We start from the raw sequence: 16,354 nt of genomic DNA on the forward strand, positions 1-16,354 counted from the left end.
TGCTTGTCATACCTTTGCCGGACATATTGAATAAAAAGTACAGAAGGCTCGTGTGTTCTAGTGACACATTATCCAGTCAGAGGCATGGCACAGGGTTTAATTACACTGTATACTTTATGGTACCGATCGACCTGATGTGACTCTGAAATCGTCAGCTTGATGAGGCACAATGGCTTGAATTGCCCAGCTTAAATTGTGTAGTGGTGATAAAGCAGAGGATGAAATGGAATCTGCCTCCATCAGCGCTCCAAAGCGCCCGGCTATGTGGGGCACATGCCGATCTCTCATTCATTCAGACAAACCGTACAGTTTTGTTTGTGTTGTATTTAGTCAACTAGAAAACATTTGAGAGTTTTTCGGTGGTCGCATGACTCCAGGCATGGCAGTGTTGGCCTGTTGGTCGGTTAGTTGTCCAGTACGCCTGTCTAGACTGAAATGTAATGTCTTAACCAGCTGACTTTTTTTTATTTTGAATTAGATCTCTTCATGATTTTGGGGTGCTTTTGAAGTAGCGCATCAAGTCTGTCAAAATGTCAACTTTTTAAGTCAATACCTCAACATCTATCCAATGGAGTCCCACCAAGCTTATACAGACATTTCTGCCCCCAAAATGATAGAACCAGAGAGTTTTCATAGAATAGAATAGAATGGCTTTATTGTCATCATACATGGGGGCATGACAAAAATATAAATAGCTTCAGCTGGATGGTGCAATAATAACAAGCGATAAGAAATAAAATATCACCATTAGATAATAAAATCAAATGTATATATTTGACAATATTAAAAATGGCAACATATGCAAAGGAGGCCAAATATATACAATATGAAATAAAAAAAACAACAAAATAGAATAAATATGATCAGGAAACTGTATGTAAACAGCAAAGAGTGACATTGTGCATTCAGGTAGACAGGTGTGTGGAGTTCAGGAGTCTGATGGACTATGGGTAGAAGCTGTTTCTCAGCCTGTTTTCCTGCATTTCAAGGATCTGAGTGTCTTCCATGATGACAGCAGGCTGAATAGCTCCTGGCCAGGGTGTGTGCTGTCAGCCCAGATCTTTTTTCTTCTCCTGATGCAGCGAGAGGTCACGATGTTCTCCAGACGGGGCAGAGGGCAGCCAGTGATTTTCTCTGCTGTCCTGATAACCTTCTCCCTTTCTCTTAACAGGTTAACATCTGTTGTTTTGAGTGCAACGTTTTACTACTGAAACCATGAAATTTAGTGTACACGTTCATGTTCATCTTAGATAGAATGGTTGGTGATCCCTTCACCTGTTTTACAGCATCAACATCAAATCACATTTTTAATTTTGTCCAAGACTTTTGATTTGAACAAAACTAATAACATCCCCATCATCTGCAACTCTATTTTGTTTTGCTGCTAACTAGCCAGCAGTAGCATGCTAGCATACTAACGACTGATGTCTTTTATGGGGTTTGTTTCAGGTTGATACAATGGATTGCCTGCACAACATATAGACTAAATGTTTCTAGCATACATTGCAATACAACAACCAATTCTGGTGTTTCTTTAATAAAATTGCTTTAATGATCATTTTAAAAAGGTCAACAAATGCATGCATGTAAAAGAAAGTTTAACGTAATTGTATAATATGTTGCTACTTGTAAACCTGTATGTTTTCCAAAACCGCTTATAAAACATAGATTTTGTGGATTCATTAATCAGGATTAATCTGCAAGGTTTCTGATTAGTGCTAGTAAAGCTAGTGCACAAAAAGGAGACAACTCAATTTCATGCAAATATAAGACGCTGCCTGGAGCCAAACTGCACGCTTGGCTGATATGCAAATAGGGTGAACAACACCCACTGTTGCATAAGTTTGCAGCTTTAGGCAGAGCGCCAGCAGTAAAAAGACAGGTCCCCAATTCTTTGGAATGTTTCTCTGCATTTAAAACCAATACCTTAAAAAAGCACTCCTCTGTTCAGCATTCAGCTTGTACTTTTCCATACCATGCAGTCAAAACTCTGCCTCCAGTAGAATGTACCAGATGTTCTGACTCCACCCAGACAGCATTGCTCTGAGTGATTTCATCAGCTACCTTTTGTCCCTAATCCGTACAACCCAAAAGACAGGCCGTGTTAATCTTGCAAAATAAATACCTTTGTTTGTGCATTGTTGATTCATTGAGCATGCAGTCTCTTCTTCAGTGAAATCCTGTTTTGAATTCACACAATCACGTGCACAGAAAGTTTGGAGTTCAATGAGCAACTCCACAATGGGTAATAGGAGAAGGGTGAAACTTTCTCAGCCACATTCTTCTGTTGAAGGAGCAGCAATGAAAAAGGACTATCCAGAAATGGTAGAAGGTGCTAGAAAACCAATTACACAGTTAAAAACTACGTAAGTATACACTAAAGTCCTGTATTGAAAAACTACCTTTTAGTAAATGTTTCTAGGTATGATTAGCACTGTAGTTAAATATTACTAAAAAAAACATGAGTAAGGACTCTTTTAAACAGCCTTTATGTATTATGGTATGTATGTTTAAGGGTTATGTGCTGCATATTTGTATTTGTTAGTGCAGTAATGACACGGAAGGCATTTTACAGTTTTTCTCAATTGCTAAAACACTAAACTCTTTTGTCTGAACCAAATTCTCAGTTGCCTGAACCCACTTATTGAATCAGTCACTCTTTTGGCAAAACCATAAGCCCTTTTCACCCGTTTAGACACATCTTGTCAACACATTGTCATTGTGGTGCACTTGTGTTGCATAAGGGTGAGCACAGGTGGCAAAAGTCAAACACAGTTAAAGCTCAGGTGTCACCGGTTGAACACAACAACTCAAAATCGATCACACTTGTGGCTAATGATGTGAGGACACATATAAGCCAGAGCACTGGTTTGTGAAGCACTACAATGGATAGAAATCTAAGAAGAGGAGCATGGATACGGCATGCCAGGGTTTTTTTCCCCCCCGTTGCCTAGCCAGAGAAAATATGTCCTGTGACGTAAATGAAGTCCTGTGGCCTGACCCAGTACGGAGAAATGATGCTGTAGCAGAGTAATGCACTTCTTTTCTTTGTACTTCATTTGTAAATTTTTGTGCTTTATTTTTATGTTCAAGTGCTACATGTAAATGCACAGGATTTCTGTTTTTTTGCTAATTCTTTTTTCTATGTACAAGTGTTACAAATGCCCAGGTATTTAGTTTTGTAACATGCATTTAGCCTAAATAAACATTTATTTCTACCGCTTCATGTCCTGAGCGTTGTGTTTTCATTTTTTCTATGTAGTGTTTAGTGACTGCTCAGTAGAGTATTTAATTTAAATTGACTTGAGGCATGATTTGACAGCCTAGTTCAGTTTTGAGCACAGATCGAACTGTTTTGGGGTGAAATTTGGTTTTGCAAGAAGAGTCAGAGGTTTTGTGAATGTAGCTTGAAAATTGGGTTTTGTGTTCACAGTTTAGGGAAAAGGAGGGCAGCTTTCCAGGAATGTGTCTTAGCAATCGAGAAAAATTGTAACGTTGCAACAGGCCCAGAGTGAGCAAGTTGAGACTTGTAGAATTTGGGCGTTATGTTTTTGCATAAAAAATAATCATCTGCTAAGTAACTAACAACTGTGGCTAAATGTGATGGGGCAAAAATGCAGCATTTCAAAGTACAAAGCAGTGGAATACCAGTATCATACAGTACATAGCCATACTGCATACAAGGCACTTTTACTACTTGTACCCTGTGCAATGGCAATACTGTAGTTTAATCTAATATAATGTAGTACATGTAAAGTAGAGGTGTCTCTAAGATTAGTACAATAGTGCACATTTCCACCACTCTGTCCAATACATGTGTCTGAATAGAATCAACTAGAACAGAATCAACTAGAATAGAATAGAATAGAATAGAATGACGTCATCCCCTCAGGCGGAAATTTACCCGAAAGGTCAAAATGCCATGATTATCTTAATAGGATTAGGATCATCTTAATCTTAAGACTCTATCGAGAAACGAGGCTTTGAGCCCTTCACAACACTGGGCTAATCTCTCTTGCGGGGGGGAATAACTAATTCTGAGTTTAAGCTTTTGTTTCAAATTATTTAACGTAAGTACTTATCGATCACTCTTTCCTTTCATTGAAAAGCCCCTGAAACGTCAATCGGACTGTGTGATTGGTGGAATGGGTTGATTGATGGGTGTATCATCCAATTACACAAGGGAGGGCGGGACAAGGTTTTCCGGGCTCTGATTGGTTGTAATCCTACAATGTGGACTTGAGTGGCCCGGCCCATCTTCCGCTTAAAACTCAATGGAAATTTCCAGTCTGTCTACTCACTATATTAGAGACCCGACCGGAGAAAGGGAAGGAAGTAGAGGTTAACGGCTCGAAGCAATCTTTAATTAAATACTGCAAGACAATCTTTAGGTAAGTAAAAGCTTTAATTTTCTTTTTAAGGAAATACGCAGGCGATTTTATTTGATTCTCTCACCGGTTTGTTCGCTTTTAGCATCGGCATTGTTCGGAATGTGTTCGGTTAGCTAGCGAACACCGCCTGCTACCCTAGTCAAATGGTATACATGAAACTGTAGACAGCTGCGGGGTATAATCAGTTGTTCTTCTTTGATTCAAGTCATTTATTATTTTTGCTGAGAAAAAGAGGAAACTTTCTGCACATACATTTGCTCGTTTATTTAAACTACGACAAAGGTGTAAAAGGTCGTATCTGCACGAAAGCATCGTCTTATTGATTTGCATAGATGTGGTGGGGGAGAAAAAACACCGTTTTACGTTGAAGTTAATCTACTTTGACGCCTCTTAGTGGAAGTTAAGTTACTTGGAAATTCAGCTGCAGCGGTTAGATCACTATCCAGACTTTATGAAAGGCGGTTATATCCTTATATGGTGTTCCGGTATGTGAGCTAAAACCCCGCCCACGGCTTGTACTACTGAAGGTGCATGTGTCTGGGCCGCCACGCTACGGTCCTATGACCCTGAGCCACGGAGATAAGTCAAAGCCTGTGGGACGGATAAGCACTGTGACAAACTCAGAAACCCGCCCTTTGGTTCTCCCTAACACCCCGCATTCTCTCTTTCCTAGGACTCTATTTATTCACCTGACTGAAAACCGCTTGAATCTTCATTTCTTCACTCGTAAATCTTCTGTCTTCACTTGTTCAAAGTCATCATGTCTCAGCAGCAGATCAGGTAAGAATCACACATGATGGCATATTACCACAGAACCATTGTCGAATCTAGTATTCTTAGTTTTAACTACTCGTTCAGGCTGATTTTCTGCCGTTATAGCATCACACACAGATTATATTTGAGTTTTGGACCGTTAGTTGGACAGAATATGACCTTTTTGTGTTTAAAAAAAACTGATTGGCATAACTGTCATTTACTCGACCGGATGATTCAGGTTACAGATGATTGAACCTGCAATGTGAAATGAAAATACAAATCCTGAAAGCAGAAAGGGGATTTATCAAACTATGTTGACAGTTTTTATTTTAGTCCACAGTTTGACACGTGAGCAAAGTTTCTGTATTAAAGTGTTCACGTTCCTTCTTTGCCGTGTCCTTTCAGCCTCCCAGCCAAGCTCATTAACGGTGGCATTGCTGGCATTGTTGGGGTCACTTGCGTCTTCCCCATCGACTTGGCAAAGACCAGGTTACAGAATCAGAGACCAGGTCAGCAGGTCTACAAGAGCATGTGAGTAATAATAGCTGCTGTTGTCTCGCACAACAACACTCGCTTTGCCCAATCCCTTGGCCCTAAACCCACTACACCCGTGTGTAATCCTGTACTTTTCTTGTTAATCTCATTATGACACACGCATGGCTTCGTGGTGAATGTGTACTATTAGGGACATTCCTGCCCCGATGGGCTGAGATGACTTCATCTTTCTCATTCCTCTCCAGTGATGTGGTCCTCCATCCTTTAGATGCCTTTAAATGGTGTAAATTTACTGCTCCGTTCCCCCTCCCAGCAGCCACTATGCCCTGAACACTATTTAACATTTTTAAAATATGAACAGTCTCCTGTAAAATGTATTCAGATGTTGCTTTTCAGTTAAGTTTTTTTTATTAAAACGTGTGCTTTTCTTGCTTTTTTGTGCCGTAGGATGGACTGCCTTGTCAAGACAGTTCGATCAGAGGGATACTTTGGAATGTACAGAGGTAAGATTCCTGTTTGTCTGAGTTTCAGAAGCAGTAGAATAGCACATGTAGATGTTCTACAGAATCATTGCATGTAGGAGAGGGTAAGCTGTTTCTGTGGTGAGGCTGAACACTGACTGTTGCTCGGTACATTTACTATCATGGTTCAGATGAAGTGTATTTTTAGTGCATGAGATACTTGATTTAATTAAAATCGAAACTCATCTCAAGTGTTTCTGCCAAGTGCGCTGACTGTACGGTTACATGTAACGGGATACACGCAGTGGATAGAGAACACGTGTTCACTTTCAGTAGCAATGCATCGATTGACGTAGAGAAGGCAAAGTAGAATCTACAAAGAAAAATGAGACCTTTGGTGTGGGTCTCTGCTTTTGTGAGGAATGCTGTTTGTTTGCATCTGTGTTTTTCATATTACAGACTTGGGTCCCCCTGGGATATTGAAGGCTAGCCGATAAGGCGCAGCCACGCTGGAGGCAAATCATTAAATGGTTCTTACTATATTGCTCTATTTAAAACTATAGGCACAAGTTTTGTTTTGCCATCTCTTTGTTCTGTGATTCGACTTCCTGTCAGTAACTACCTGGCTGTCTCTTCTTCGCTGTCCTGTCAACTTGTCGTGAATTGTCGTTTTCCAGACTGTGAATCGTGTCTTTATTGGCTTTGGTTGATCTTGAAAATGGCTCTGTGGTGAGCTGAAGGTTGTTTTAGATGAGCAGTCCCACAGAGCAGTTTTTAAGTTCAAAGCTTAAAGTCAACACACAATGCATAGTCCTGGTGTCACTTTGTCCTTCCACTAACATGTCTTCATTTCCTGTGTTGTCATTAATCTACTTGTAACCTTTCAGTAGATGCAAAGATTTCCTCACTTGAACCTTTCTCCACTCATAGTGGGTCCTGTCATCACTCTGACTTGCTGTACTTGTCACATTTTATGTTTGCATCATCTTCTGTTTCTTCACATCCATCATTTCCTTTCCTGTCTTCTTTTGCTCGTTACTGTTTTTGAAAACTAAACAAAACCTTTTTTTACATGTACTTTTTCTTGACATAATCCCCTCCATCATTATAGTTGAAGCTACTTTAAGTTGAGCATTTGTCTTGTCTGTGTCTAGATTAGCTTTAAAATGGCCTAATTATATTCTGATGTTGTAATGGTAGTGGCAGGGGATGTTTGATCATGTGCTGAACGTCAGATCATGACTTCAGGGCTAACTGCAGGTTTGTTTGTCCTCAGGTGCTGCTGTAAATCTGACCTTGGTCACCCCTGAGAAGGCAATCAAGCTGGCCGCTAATGACTTGTTACGCCATCACCTTTCCAAGGATGGGTAAGCGTGAGCGCTGTGTGAAGTCCCCTTTTTAGAAATGTGCAGTATCTAATCGTTTGGTTTACATCTACCTCTTTCATCCGTTAACAGAAAGGGGCTGACGGTGTTCAAAGAAATGCTGGCGGGTTGTGGTGCAGGCATGTGCCAAGTCATTGTCACCACCCCCATGGAGATGCTCAAGATACAGCTACAGGATGCAGGCCGACTGGGTAAGAAGAAGCCAAACCTCATAATACATTCAGTTTCCTCTAGGAGTCTTTTCAGTGGCGCTGAAAATTGGCAGCAGTTACTTTACGGTGTGTAGATATTGGCTTAGTGCTATCAGTAGTTCACTAACGTTAATGACACTGAGTTGGCCCAATCAACTGAAGCTACCGATATGTTGGCTGGCCTTTGAGTATCTATTTAACTTGTATTATGAGTTATCTTGCGCTGATAACTTTTCCCTGCTAAGTCGCTGCTCTATTTTCCAAGACGACGCTCCTCTGACTCTGTGACCACTTTCAAGGCCTCCCTCTTGCAATTAATTAACGTCGTATTAATCCGACGTCAGATAACCATCTTGCTCAGTATTTACTCTTTGATACATCTACCTCAGTACTCATGAGTATCCGGCACAGTGCAGGACTTTCCTGTGAAGGTGGAGACATGCGGCGGGGGTGTATTTGCGACAAATTGGGGGGAGGCGGGGGGGGGGATTTGAAGGAGCGGCGGCTAGGATGTAGGAATGAAGGCCCGCCACTCCTAAATGAATGTAGAGGAAACGCTGAAACTTACCAGTGAAGGTATTCCACTCTTATCGCTGCATCCAAACCTGTGTATATTAACATGTATGTGATCTTTTCCCCGCAGCGGCCCAGCAGCAGAAACCAGTCGTGATGTCTTCAGCTAAACTCGTGGCCACCAACGCCGTGCCCAGCCGCTCCTTCAACTCCGGTGCGGTGGTCTCCGCTCCTCGAGCCGTGTCGGCCACTCAGATCGCAAAGGAGCTTCTCCTGACGCAGGGCGTCCAGGGGCTGTACAAGGGCCTGGGGGCAACGCTGATGAGGTGAGGCTCTTATTTCCTGCTGCTGAGGAAGCAGAAGTGAACTAGAAAAGCCAGTTACTAAAGAACAGAACAGATGGCTTTATCGTCTGTTCAAAGTAAAAACAGAAATTTATCTTTTGTCACGGCTGTAAGACAAAATTTAAAAACCATGCTCAAACGTTGAAAGCACCTTCACACATTAAAAACACAGTACAAAAAGTAAAAACAAGTAAAACGCAGTGCAGTCTATTTTGTGCTATTTGCCCTCGTGTTGTCCTGCAGGTCAAAATTGACCCGTTTTAAAGTTTGAAAATGTGGAATAAATAACATATTTTCACAGTGAAACTTCTGATGTCCACATTTTCAACATTTTTGGGAAGATTTTGAACATTTTTTTGGTGGGGAAAAAAAGAGAGAACATTTATGTGAATGTTCTTAAGAACATTCACATAAAAATCAACCAAAATCCAGCAAATTTCACTGGATTTTGGTTGATTTTTTTATTTTTTTATTTTTTTTTGTGACTGTTCTTAAAGAACATTGTAATTTTACTGATATATATGGAATCATTTTAGATACTTTTAGGGAGTTTTTTTGGAAAAATTTTTACTCAAAATATTTAGGAGAATTTTCTTGCCATTTTTTTAAATAAAACTTTTAGGGAAACTTTTAAGGAATTATTGGAATTTTCTTCCTGAAAGTTTTGCAAATTTTCAGAAATTTGGGGATTTTTTTGCTGAATTTTTGGATTTTTTTTCAGACAAAGAAACAGTATTTTTTTTTTTTTTGGTGCCAGTAAACAAAGATAACAGGAGGGTTAAGAGCAGGTATCGCAGAGGGGAAGAAAGATTTTTCTTAGATGGTTTTCCTGAGTTTTGTAGCATGTGCGTAATCCTTAAACAACCTTTTGTTTTTGTTTTCAGGGATGTTCCCTTTTCCATCGTTTACTTCCCGCTCTTTGCCAATCTGAACCGCCTGGGCAAACCCAGCCCTGAGGAGTCGTCGCCCTTCTACTGGGCCTTCCTCTCAGGCTGCGTTGCGGGATCCACTGCTGCCATGGCGGTTAACCCCTGCGACGGTGGGTTTTCTGACTCGTTTCATTCACGAGGTGCCCCGTTGAGAATCGATCACGACGCTGGAATGTTAACAATTTCCTTGTTTTCTCTGCACAGTGGTGAAGACCAGACTGCAGTCGCTGAACAAAGGGGCCAGTGAGGAGACTTACAATGGAGTTGTGGATTGTGTGAGGTATGACAGCGAGTCATTCACTGCTACAGAACCGTCTTTCTCTTGCTTTCACACACGTGTATAAAGTAAACCCCGTTCCTGTGTCTCGACAGTAAAATCCTGCGGAAGGAGGGGCCCTCCGCCTTCCTGAAAGGAGCAGGCTGCCGGGCGCTGGTCATCGCGCCTCTGTTTGGAATAGCACAGGTCATGTACTTTGTTGGCGTCGGTGAATACATCCTGGACAACTCGCCGCTGAGCGTCCTGGCAGCTTGAGAGCATATCCTCTCGCCGACCGGCTATGCACAGGACCCGGGGGACAACTGGCAGCTACGTACTATCGGTTTACAGAAGAGGACCGAGTCAGACAGACGTCGGGATGTGAAGCCCTGCGATTTCATCACCTGCATGGTTTGACAGCTGTGTTGCACTTAAACACTTTTGTGACTTATTCAGTAGGCTGTGGCCGTGGTTTGCACTTGAAGCTGTTAGCCTTACTGGGTTGGGGACTCAGAGTTGTCGTGTTTATCTTTCTTTGTCTCCAACAGTCATGTTCAGTTTCCCTCTGTGAGGGAGGGGAGCAAACGCCATCTAAAAGACACACCTACTGTTTGTGTTTTCTAACATAATAACCTTTCATATTCTTTTGTATGTGTATGTTAGTGTACTTTAAATCGTTCAATGCAGTACTCTGTGTGTTGTTGTTGTTGTTAATCTTCCATTTCAGTTACAAAACCTTCAACTTGGAACTACGATTCAAAATAGGTGATACAGTATTTAATCCTTGTGTTGTCTTCATTTACGGGCACCAAAAAATATCATCTTTGTCTGAAAAAAAAAGTCCAAAAATTCCCCAAAATTTGTGAAAATTTGCAAAACCTTCAGGAAGAAAATTCCAATAATTCCTTAAAAGTTTCCCTTTAGAGTTTTATTTATTTTATTTTTTTTAAATTTGGCAAGAAAATTTTTGTAAATATTTTCAAAAAAAGAGTAAAAATCTTCAAAAATAATCCTAAAAATATCTAAATTGATTACATATATCAATAAAACTTCTAATATTTTCTTTAAGAACATTCACAACAAATCCATTGTTTTGGAGTTTTTTTGTGAATGTTCTTAAACATTAACATTTATTTTTTTTCCACCAAAAAAATGTTCAAAGATTTCCCGAAAATGTTGAAAATATGGACATCCGCAATTTCACTGTGAAAATACTTTTGTTCCACATTTTCTGACTTTATTCGGGTCAATTTCGACCCGCAGGACGACACGAGGGTTAAAGGATCCGTTTCTTTAAAGTTACGTTTTCAGCATTTCTAAATGTGAGACTGACGTGGGACCACACAGTTCAGCAAACCATGAACTGTGTCCTCGTAAATACTTGACATGCAGTCGCTGTTCTGTGAACGGCTGTCTCTGTATCTTAGCGTCTGCAAAACTTGAGATGCATCCGTGCACGTTATGTATGATTTCATATGTGTTTGTCCACATAACTTCACCTGAAATATTTACATATGCATACCAACAGTTGTACTCCAAAGGCTGGTTTATGCCTTAAAGGAAAAAAAAAAAAACACTGGCGCTTGTGATTCTGAGGGGCAGAAAAAGCATTATTGTGGCTACTGTGAACATGTGAAAAATGACTGTTACTGTACTCTCTGGTGGCTTTTTGTACGTACTGAATATATACATTAAACTTTGTAATGCACTTCCTCTGCACATGGACTTTTTTTTTGACTAAATCTAATGAGAGGTCTGCCAATGAAATATCAGTTTACATAAAGCTCTTTTTATAAATAATAACTTCTGTGTATGTGAACATTTATGCTAGTTTGTAGCAGATGTTTTGTGTAAACTTTGAACTGCTGCTGAGCGATGAAAAGTGAACCTCCAGTGACGAGACCACCCTTGTTTTCTTCAATTTCTTGTTCATTTTAATCCCTGGTACAACTAAAGCTACATGTGTTTGGATAAAAATAACAACAAAAATAAGAGTTTAATTAAATAGCATACAGTATATCAGACATTTCTTGATAATAAACAAAATCATTTAAGGTCTTGCATCTATAGCGACGGTATTGTACTGACAAAAACAGCTTTTAGGATTCCGTGTTTTCTTTTCTCTCTATTTTAGTCACATGATCCACACAGGAGTTATTACTGATTCATAACCATTGTTTCTGATGCAGCTATGTGCATGTTCTCCACCAGCTTCTGACATTGTTCTGCTGTCACAGCAGCTCATTCCTGTTGAAGCAATTCAAACTAATCTGTTTTTGGCCTTGTGGTTCTACATTTTGCATTTGATGATTTTCCACAGGTTTTTAATTGGTTTTAGATCTGGTGATTGAGCAGCGGGCTGCACAGTGGGGTAGTGGTTAGCACTTTTGCCTTGCAGCAAGAAGATCAATTCAAATCCCGGCCTGGGATCTTTCTGCATGGAGTTTGCATGTTCTCCCTGTGCATGCGTGGGTTTTCTCCAGGCACTCCAGGTTCCTCCCACAGTCCAAAAATATGCTGAGGTTAATTGGTTACTCTAAATTGCCCGTAGGTGTGAATGTGAGTGTGATTGTGTATCTGTATATGTAGCCCTGTGACAGACTGGTGACCTGTCCAGGGTGTCCCCTGCCTTCACCCGAGTCAGCTGGGATAGACTCCAGCACCCCCCATGACCCTAGTGAGGATAAAGCGGTGTATAGAGAATGGATGGAGGCAGGAAAGAGTTTTCCAGCTGATGGAAGAAGACTGTTTTTAAGAGTAGCCCAAACATGACCTGGTTCATTTTCCCTGTTCCACCCAGACAAAAACTACCCCAGATGGTCACTGATCCACCCCCATGTTTTACTGTAGGGGCAGACAGTCTGGTTTGTAGCTTCTCCTGGCTTCCTCCTAACCAGTAAGTTGGAGGAAGCCTGGTTCTCTTCATCCTTGAAGAGAACTTTAGCCCCATCATCAACAGTCCAATCTTTGTGATCCCAGCAAAGAGTAACCAGGCTTTCCTCTTTTTATATGAGAGCTGACAATTTCTGTGAAGTCAAAGGGCAGAGCATCCCCAAACACACCAACTGGTGGATGTAAAACACACTCCAGGCCTGAAGGGGCAACGGCAACATCAACATCAGCAAAGAAGTGGAACTAAAAAACGACAACCAGTGCTTCCACAGGGACACAATTTACCTGGGCACCGTCTCATCCAGCAGGCCTTAAAATGTTTGGTGATCAGTCCATATATCTATGGATCAGTCAGTCTTTCTTTGATTGTATTCGTCATATGAAGTAAGACACAGCTGCTGTTTGGACCGTGAGGTAGGACTGATTAAGAGAACTTGAAATGTTTATTTGTTACCTCCGCCAAGGAGGTTATGCGATCGGTCCGTTTATTTATTTGTCTGTCTGTGTGCGTGTCTGTGGACAGGATTTCTCGGAAACTACTTGTCGGATCTTCATGAAATTTTCACCAGAGATGGATCTTGGCCCAGGGAAGACTCCATTCAAATTTTGTGTTGATCCGGATAAGGTTCTGGATTCTGGATCCGGATTTAGATTTTTTTCCTTGTTGCAAAAAAAGATCTTGCTTTACCATCCACATCTTCCCTTGGCGGAGGTCAGAAATCTCGGATTGCTTTTGTTTATTTTGTATAAAGAAATTGAGGTTTAATGAATTTGGTTCACACTCAAGATTATTAAGTTGAAAGTCAATTTAAATTTATTTAGTAAATGTATAAATTTAATTTCTTTGATTTAAAGAACACATGATGTTTGAAAATACATATGTATTTGTTTTTTTGATTCGTATTGAAGGTTATCAATCTGTCAACTTTCATTCCACCTTTAAGGGGGAGCTTTGCCTTCAAATATGATAGATTTGGGTGAAAAAGTCAAATTTTCAAAAAAAGATGATTATCATATACCTAAACATGTATTCTTTCTCCTGATGAACTGTTTTTTTTTGACTTGATTGCTTTTGTGATGAGACATCATCAATCATAAACTTTAAGTGCCGATTTCGCAAAACTTGATTTTCTTTATTTATCTTCTTACGCTTTTGACCAAAACTTCCCATTTTTGGCATGCTGGTAGTGTAGGCTATGTAGAATGCACCTATTAGCCATTTTTTTGATAACTTCATTCTATGCTGAGTTATATACGAAAATCTTAGCAGCAGTTGTTTCGTTTCATTACCATGGTAACCACAGTGAAGAATGACAAAATGCCTAATAGGTGCACAGGTCCATACTTAAAGTACTACGTGGTGCACTGGTATCGTTTTATGCTAAATATTGTATGAGATTTTGCTTGGGGCAAATACAAGATGTAATTTCGGGTTCCATAATTCAACAGTATTTAATTTCAATCCAGTTGTTCAAAATGGGAAAAAAAAAATGGTTTCACAGTAAAGTTGGTATTTAGAGGTCTCTAAAAATGTACAGGTTGCATACCTTATCTTAAAAAGTGTGTGCAATATGAAGCTTTCAACATTTGTCATTTTTAGTACTCGGCCGGGTGAAGCTCCCCCTTAAACCAAAATCAGCAACAAAACAAAGACAGAAAGAAAGAAGACTGAGTTGTCCCTTTGTGACCCTCATGGCCAAACAGGCTTTTTACAAGTTTGAGCAAAGCTGTGTTGAAACACTTACAGAACTTGACAATTTTTTTTTAAAATTCCAGGACTATGTTTTTAAGCTACACATACCTGTGACTAAATGTGTTGTACCATTGTACAATCACTGTGATCAGTTGTAATGCACAGTGCACACAAATACACATTAAACTGAGTCATAGTGTTGTTGAAATTGCACTTACTTTAATCTCTGGTTGTTTCTAATATATTTTTTAAAAGGACACTTCATTACATACAAAGATTTTTCTAATATGTTTGTTCTCCTTTGCACTAAAACGTAGGAAAAACATAGACTTATTGTTATTTCTCTGTAATTATGCTATAAGTTTACTGGTCCCTTTGAGATCAAATTAGACCGTATGCGTCTTCTGGACCAAAATGAGTTTGACAGCCCTGATCTAAGGGTTAACATCAGTCACGTAAGAGTTGGGAAATCGTACACTGATGGTGCAGCTGGTGTAATATTTCAGCTCAAAGGTTCCATGTTGACCTTGAAAGCAACAAGACAGAAGGTCAGCAGCTTTCACCTGCAGCTCCTCAGTGTGAGTAGACCGTACAGAGACATCTACCTCTGCCTGGATTCTTTCATAAATCCTAAATTACTGGAGCCTTTCTGATACGGCCATTTACAGTAATGTGTGTTTTTTTCTTTGCTTCTGCCAACATTATGTACAGAGCCTTGTGAAAGTATTCGGCCCCCTTGAACTTTTCAACCTTTCGCCACATTTCAGGCTTCAAACATAAAGATATAAAATTTTAATTTTTTGTCAAGAATCAACAACAATTGGGACACAATCGTGAAGTGGAACAAAATTTATTGGATATTTTAAACTTTTTTAACAAATAAACTGAGAAGTGGGGTGTGCGATATTATTCGGCTCCTTTACTTTCAGTGCAGCAAACTCACTCCAGAAGTTCAGTGAGGATCTCTGAATGATCCAGTGTTGTCCTAAATGACTGATGATGATAAATAGAATCCACCTGTGTGTAATCAAGTCTCCGTATAAATGCACCTGCTCTGTGATAGTCTCAGGGTTCTGTTTAAAGTGCAGAGAGCATCATGAAGACCAAGGAACACACCAGGCAGGTCCCAGATACTGTTGTGGAGAAGTTTAAAGCCGGATTTGGATACGAAAAGATTTCCCAAGCTTTAAACATCTCAAGGAGCACTGTGCAAGCAATCATATTGAAATGGAAGGAGTATCAGACCACTGCAAATCTACCAAGACCCGACCGTCCCTCTAAACTTTCACCTCGAACAAGGAGAAGACTGATCAGAGATGCAGCCAAGAGGCCCATGATCACTCTGGATGAACTGCAGAGATCTACAGCTGAGGTGGGAGAGTCTGTCCATAGGACAACAATCAGTCGTACACTGCACAAATCTGGCCTTTATGGAAGAGTGGCAAGAAGAAAGCCATTTCTCAAAGATATCCATAGAAAGTCTCGTTTAAAGTTTGCCACAAGCCACCTGGGAGACACAGCAAACATGTGGAAGAAGGCGCTCTGGTCAGATGAAACCAAAATCCAACTTTTTGGCCACAATGCAAAACCATATGTTTGGCGTAAAAGCAACACAGCTCATCACCCTGAACACACCATCCCCACTGTCAAACATGGTGGTGGCAGCCTCATGGTTTGGGCCTGCTTTTCTTCAGCAGGGACAGGGAAGATGGTTAAAATTGATGGGAAGATGAATGGAGCCAAATACAGGAGCATTCTGGAAGAAAACCTGTTGGAGTCTGCAAAAGACCTGAGACTGGGACGGAGATTTATCTTCCAACAGGACAATGATCCAAAACATAAAGCCAAATCTACAATGGAATGGTTCACAAATAAACGTATCCAGGTGTTAGAATGGCCAAGTCAAAGTCCAGACCTGAATCCAATCGAGAATCTGTGGGCAGAGCTGAAGACTGCTGGTCACAAACGCTCTCCATCCAACCTCACTGAGCTCCAGCTGTTTTGCAAGGAAGAATGGGCAAGAATTTCAGTCTCTGGATGTGCAAAAC

At 40.4% G+C, this 16,354-nt stretch overlaps 1 protein-coding gene across 1 annotated transcript; it reads left to right on the forward strand.

Moving 5' to 3' along the window:
* The first annotated feature begins 4,249 nt into the window (after positions 1-4,249).
* On the forward strand, positions 4,250-11,429 carry slc25a55a (solute carrier family 25 member 55a). Its single transcript, XM_051947936.1, has 10 exons — positions 4,250-4,391; positions 5,065-5,171; positions 5,553-5,678; positions 6,090-6,145; positions 7,380-7,470; positions 7,561-7,679; positions 8,323-8,518; positions 9,421-9,575; positions 9,670-9,745; positions 9,838-11,429. Exons 2-10 carry the CDS (start codon positions 5,152-5,154, stop codon positions 9,995-9,997), a joined length of 999 nt encoding a protein of 332 aa, XP_051803896.1. The 5' UTR covers positions 4,250-4,391; positions 5,065-5,151; the 3' UTR covers positions 9,998-11,429.
* Positions 11,430-16,354: the final 4,925 nt, after the last annotated feature.

Source organism: Acanthochromis polyacanthus, chromosome 5, assembly GCF_021347895.1.
Source record: "Acanthochromis polyacanthus isolate Apoly-LR-REF ecotype Palm Island chromosome 5, KAUST_Apoly_ChrSc, whole genome shotgun sequence".
Taxonomy (NCBI): domain Eukaryota; kingdom Metazoa; phylum Chordata; class Actinopteri; family Pomacentridae; genus Acanthochromis; species Acanthochromis polyacanthus.

Bases quoted from the DNA above. Each gene is read 5' to 3' on its own strand.
- slc25a55a (XM_051947936.1), top strand. From the start codon at position 5,152: ATGTCTCAGCAGCAGATCAG. The intron at 7,471-7,560 runs GTAAGCGTGAGC...ATCCGTTAACAG, and splicing joins CATCACCTTTCCAAGGATGG to AAAGGGGCTGACGGTGTTCA. The intron at 7,680-8,322 runs GTAAGAAGAAGC...TTTTCCCCGCAG, and splicing joins ACAGGATGCAGGCCGACTGG to CGGCCCAGCAGCAGAAACCA.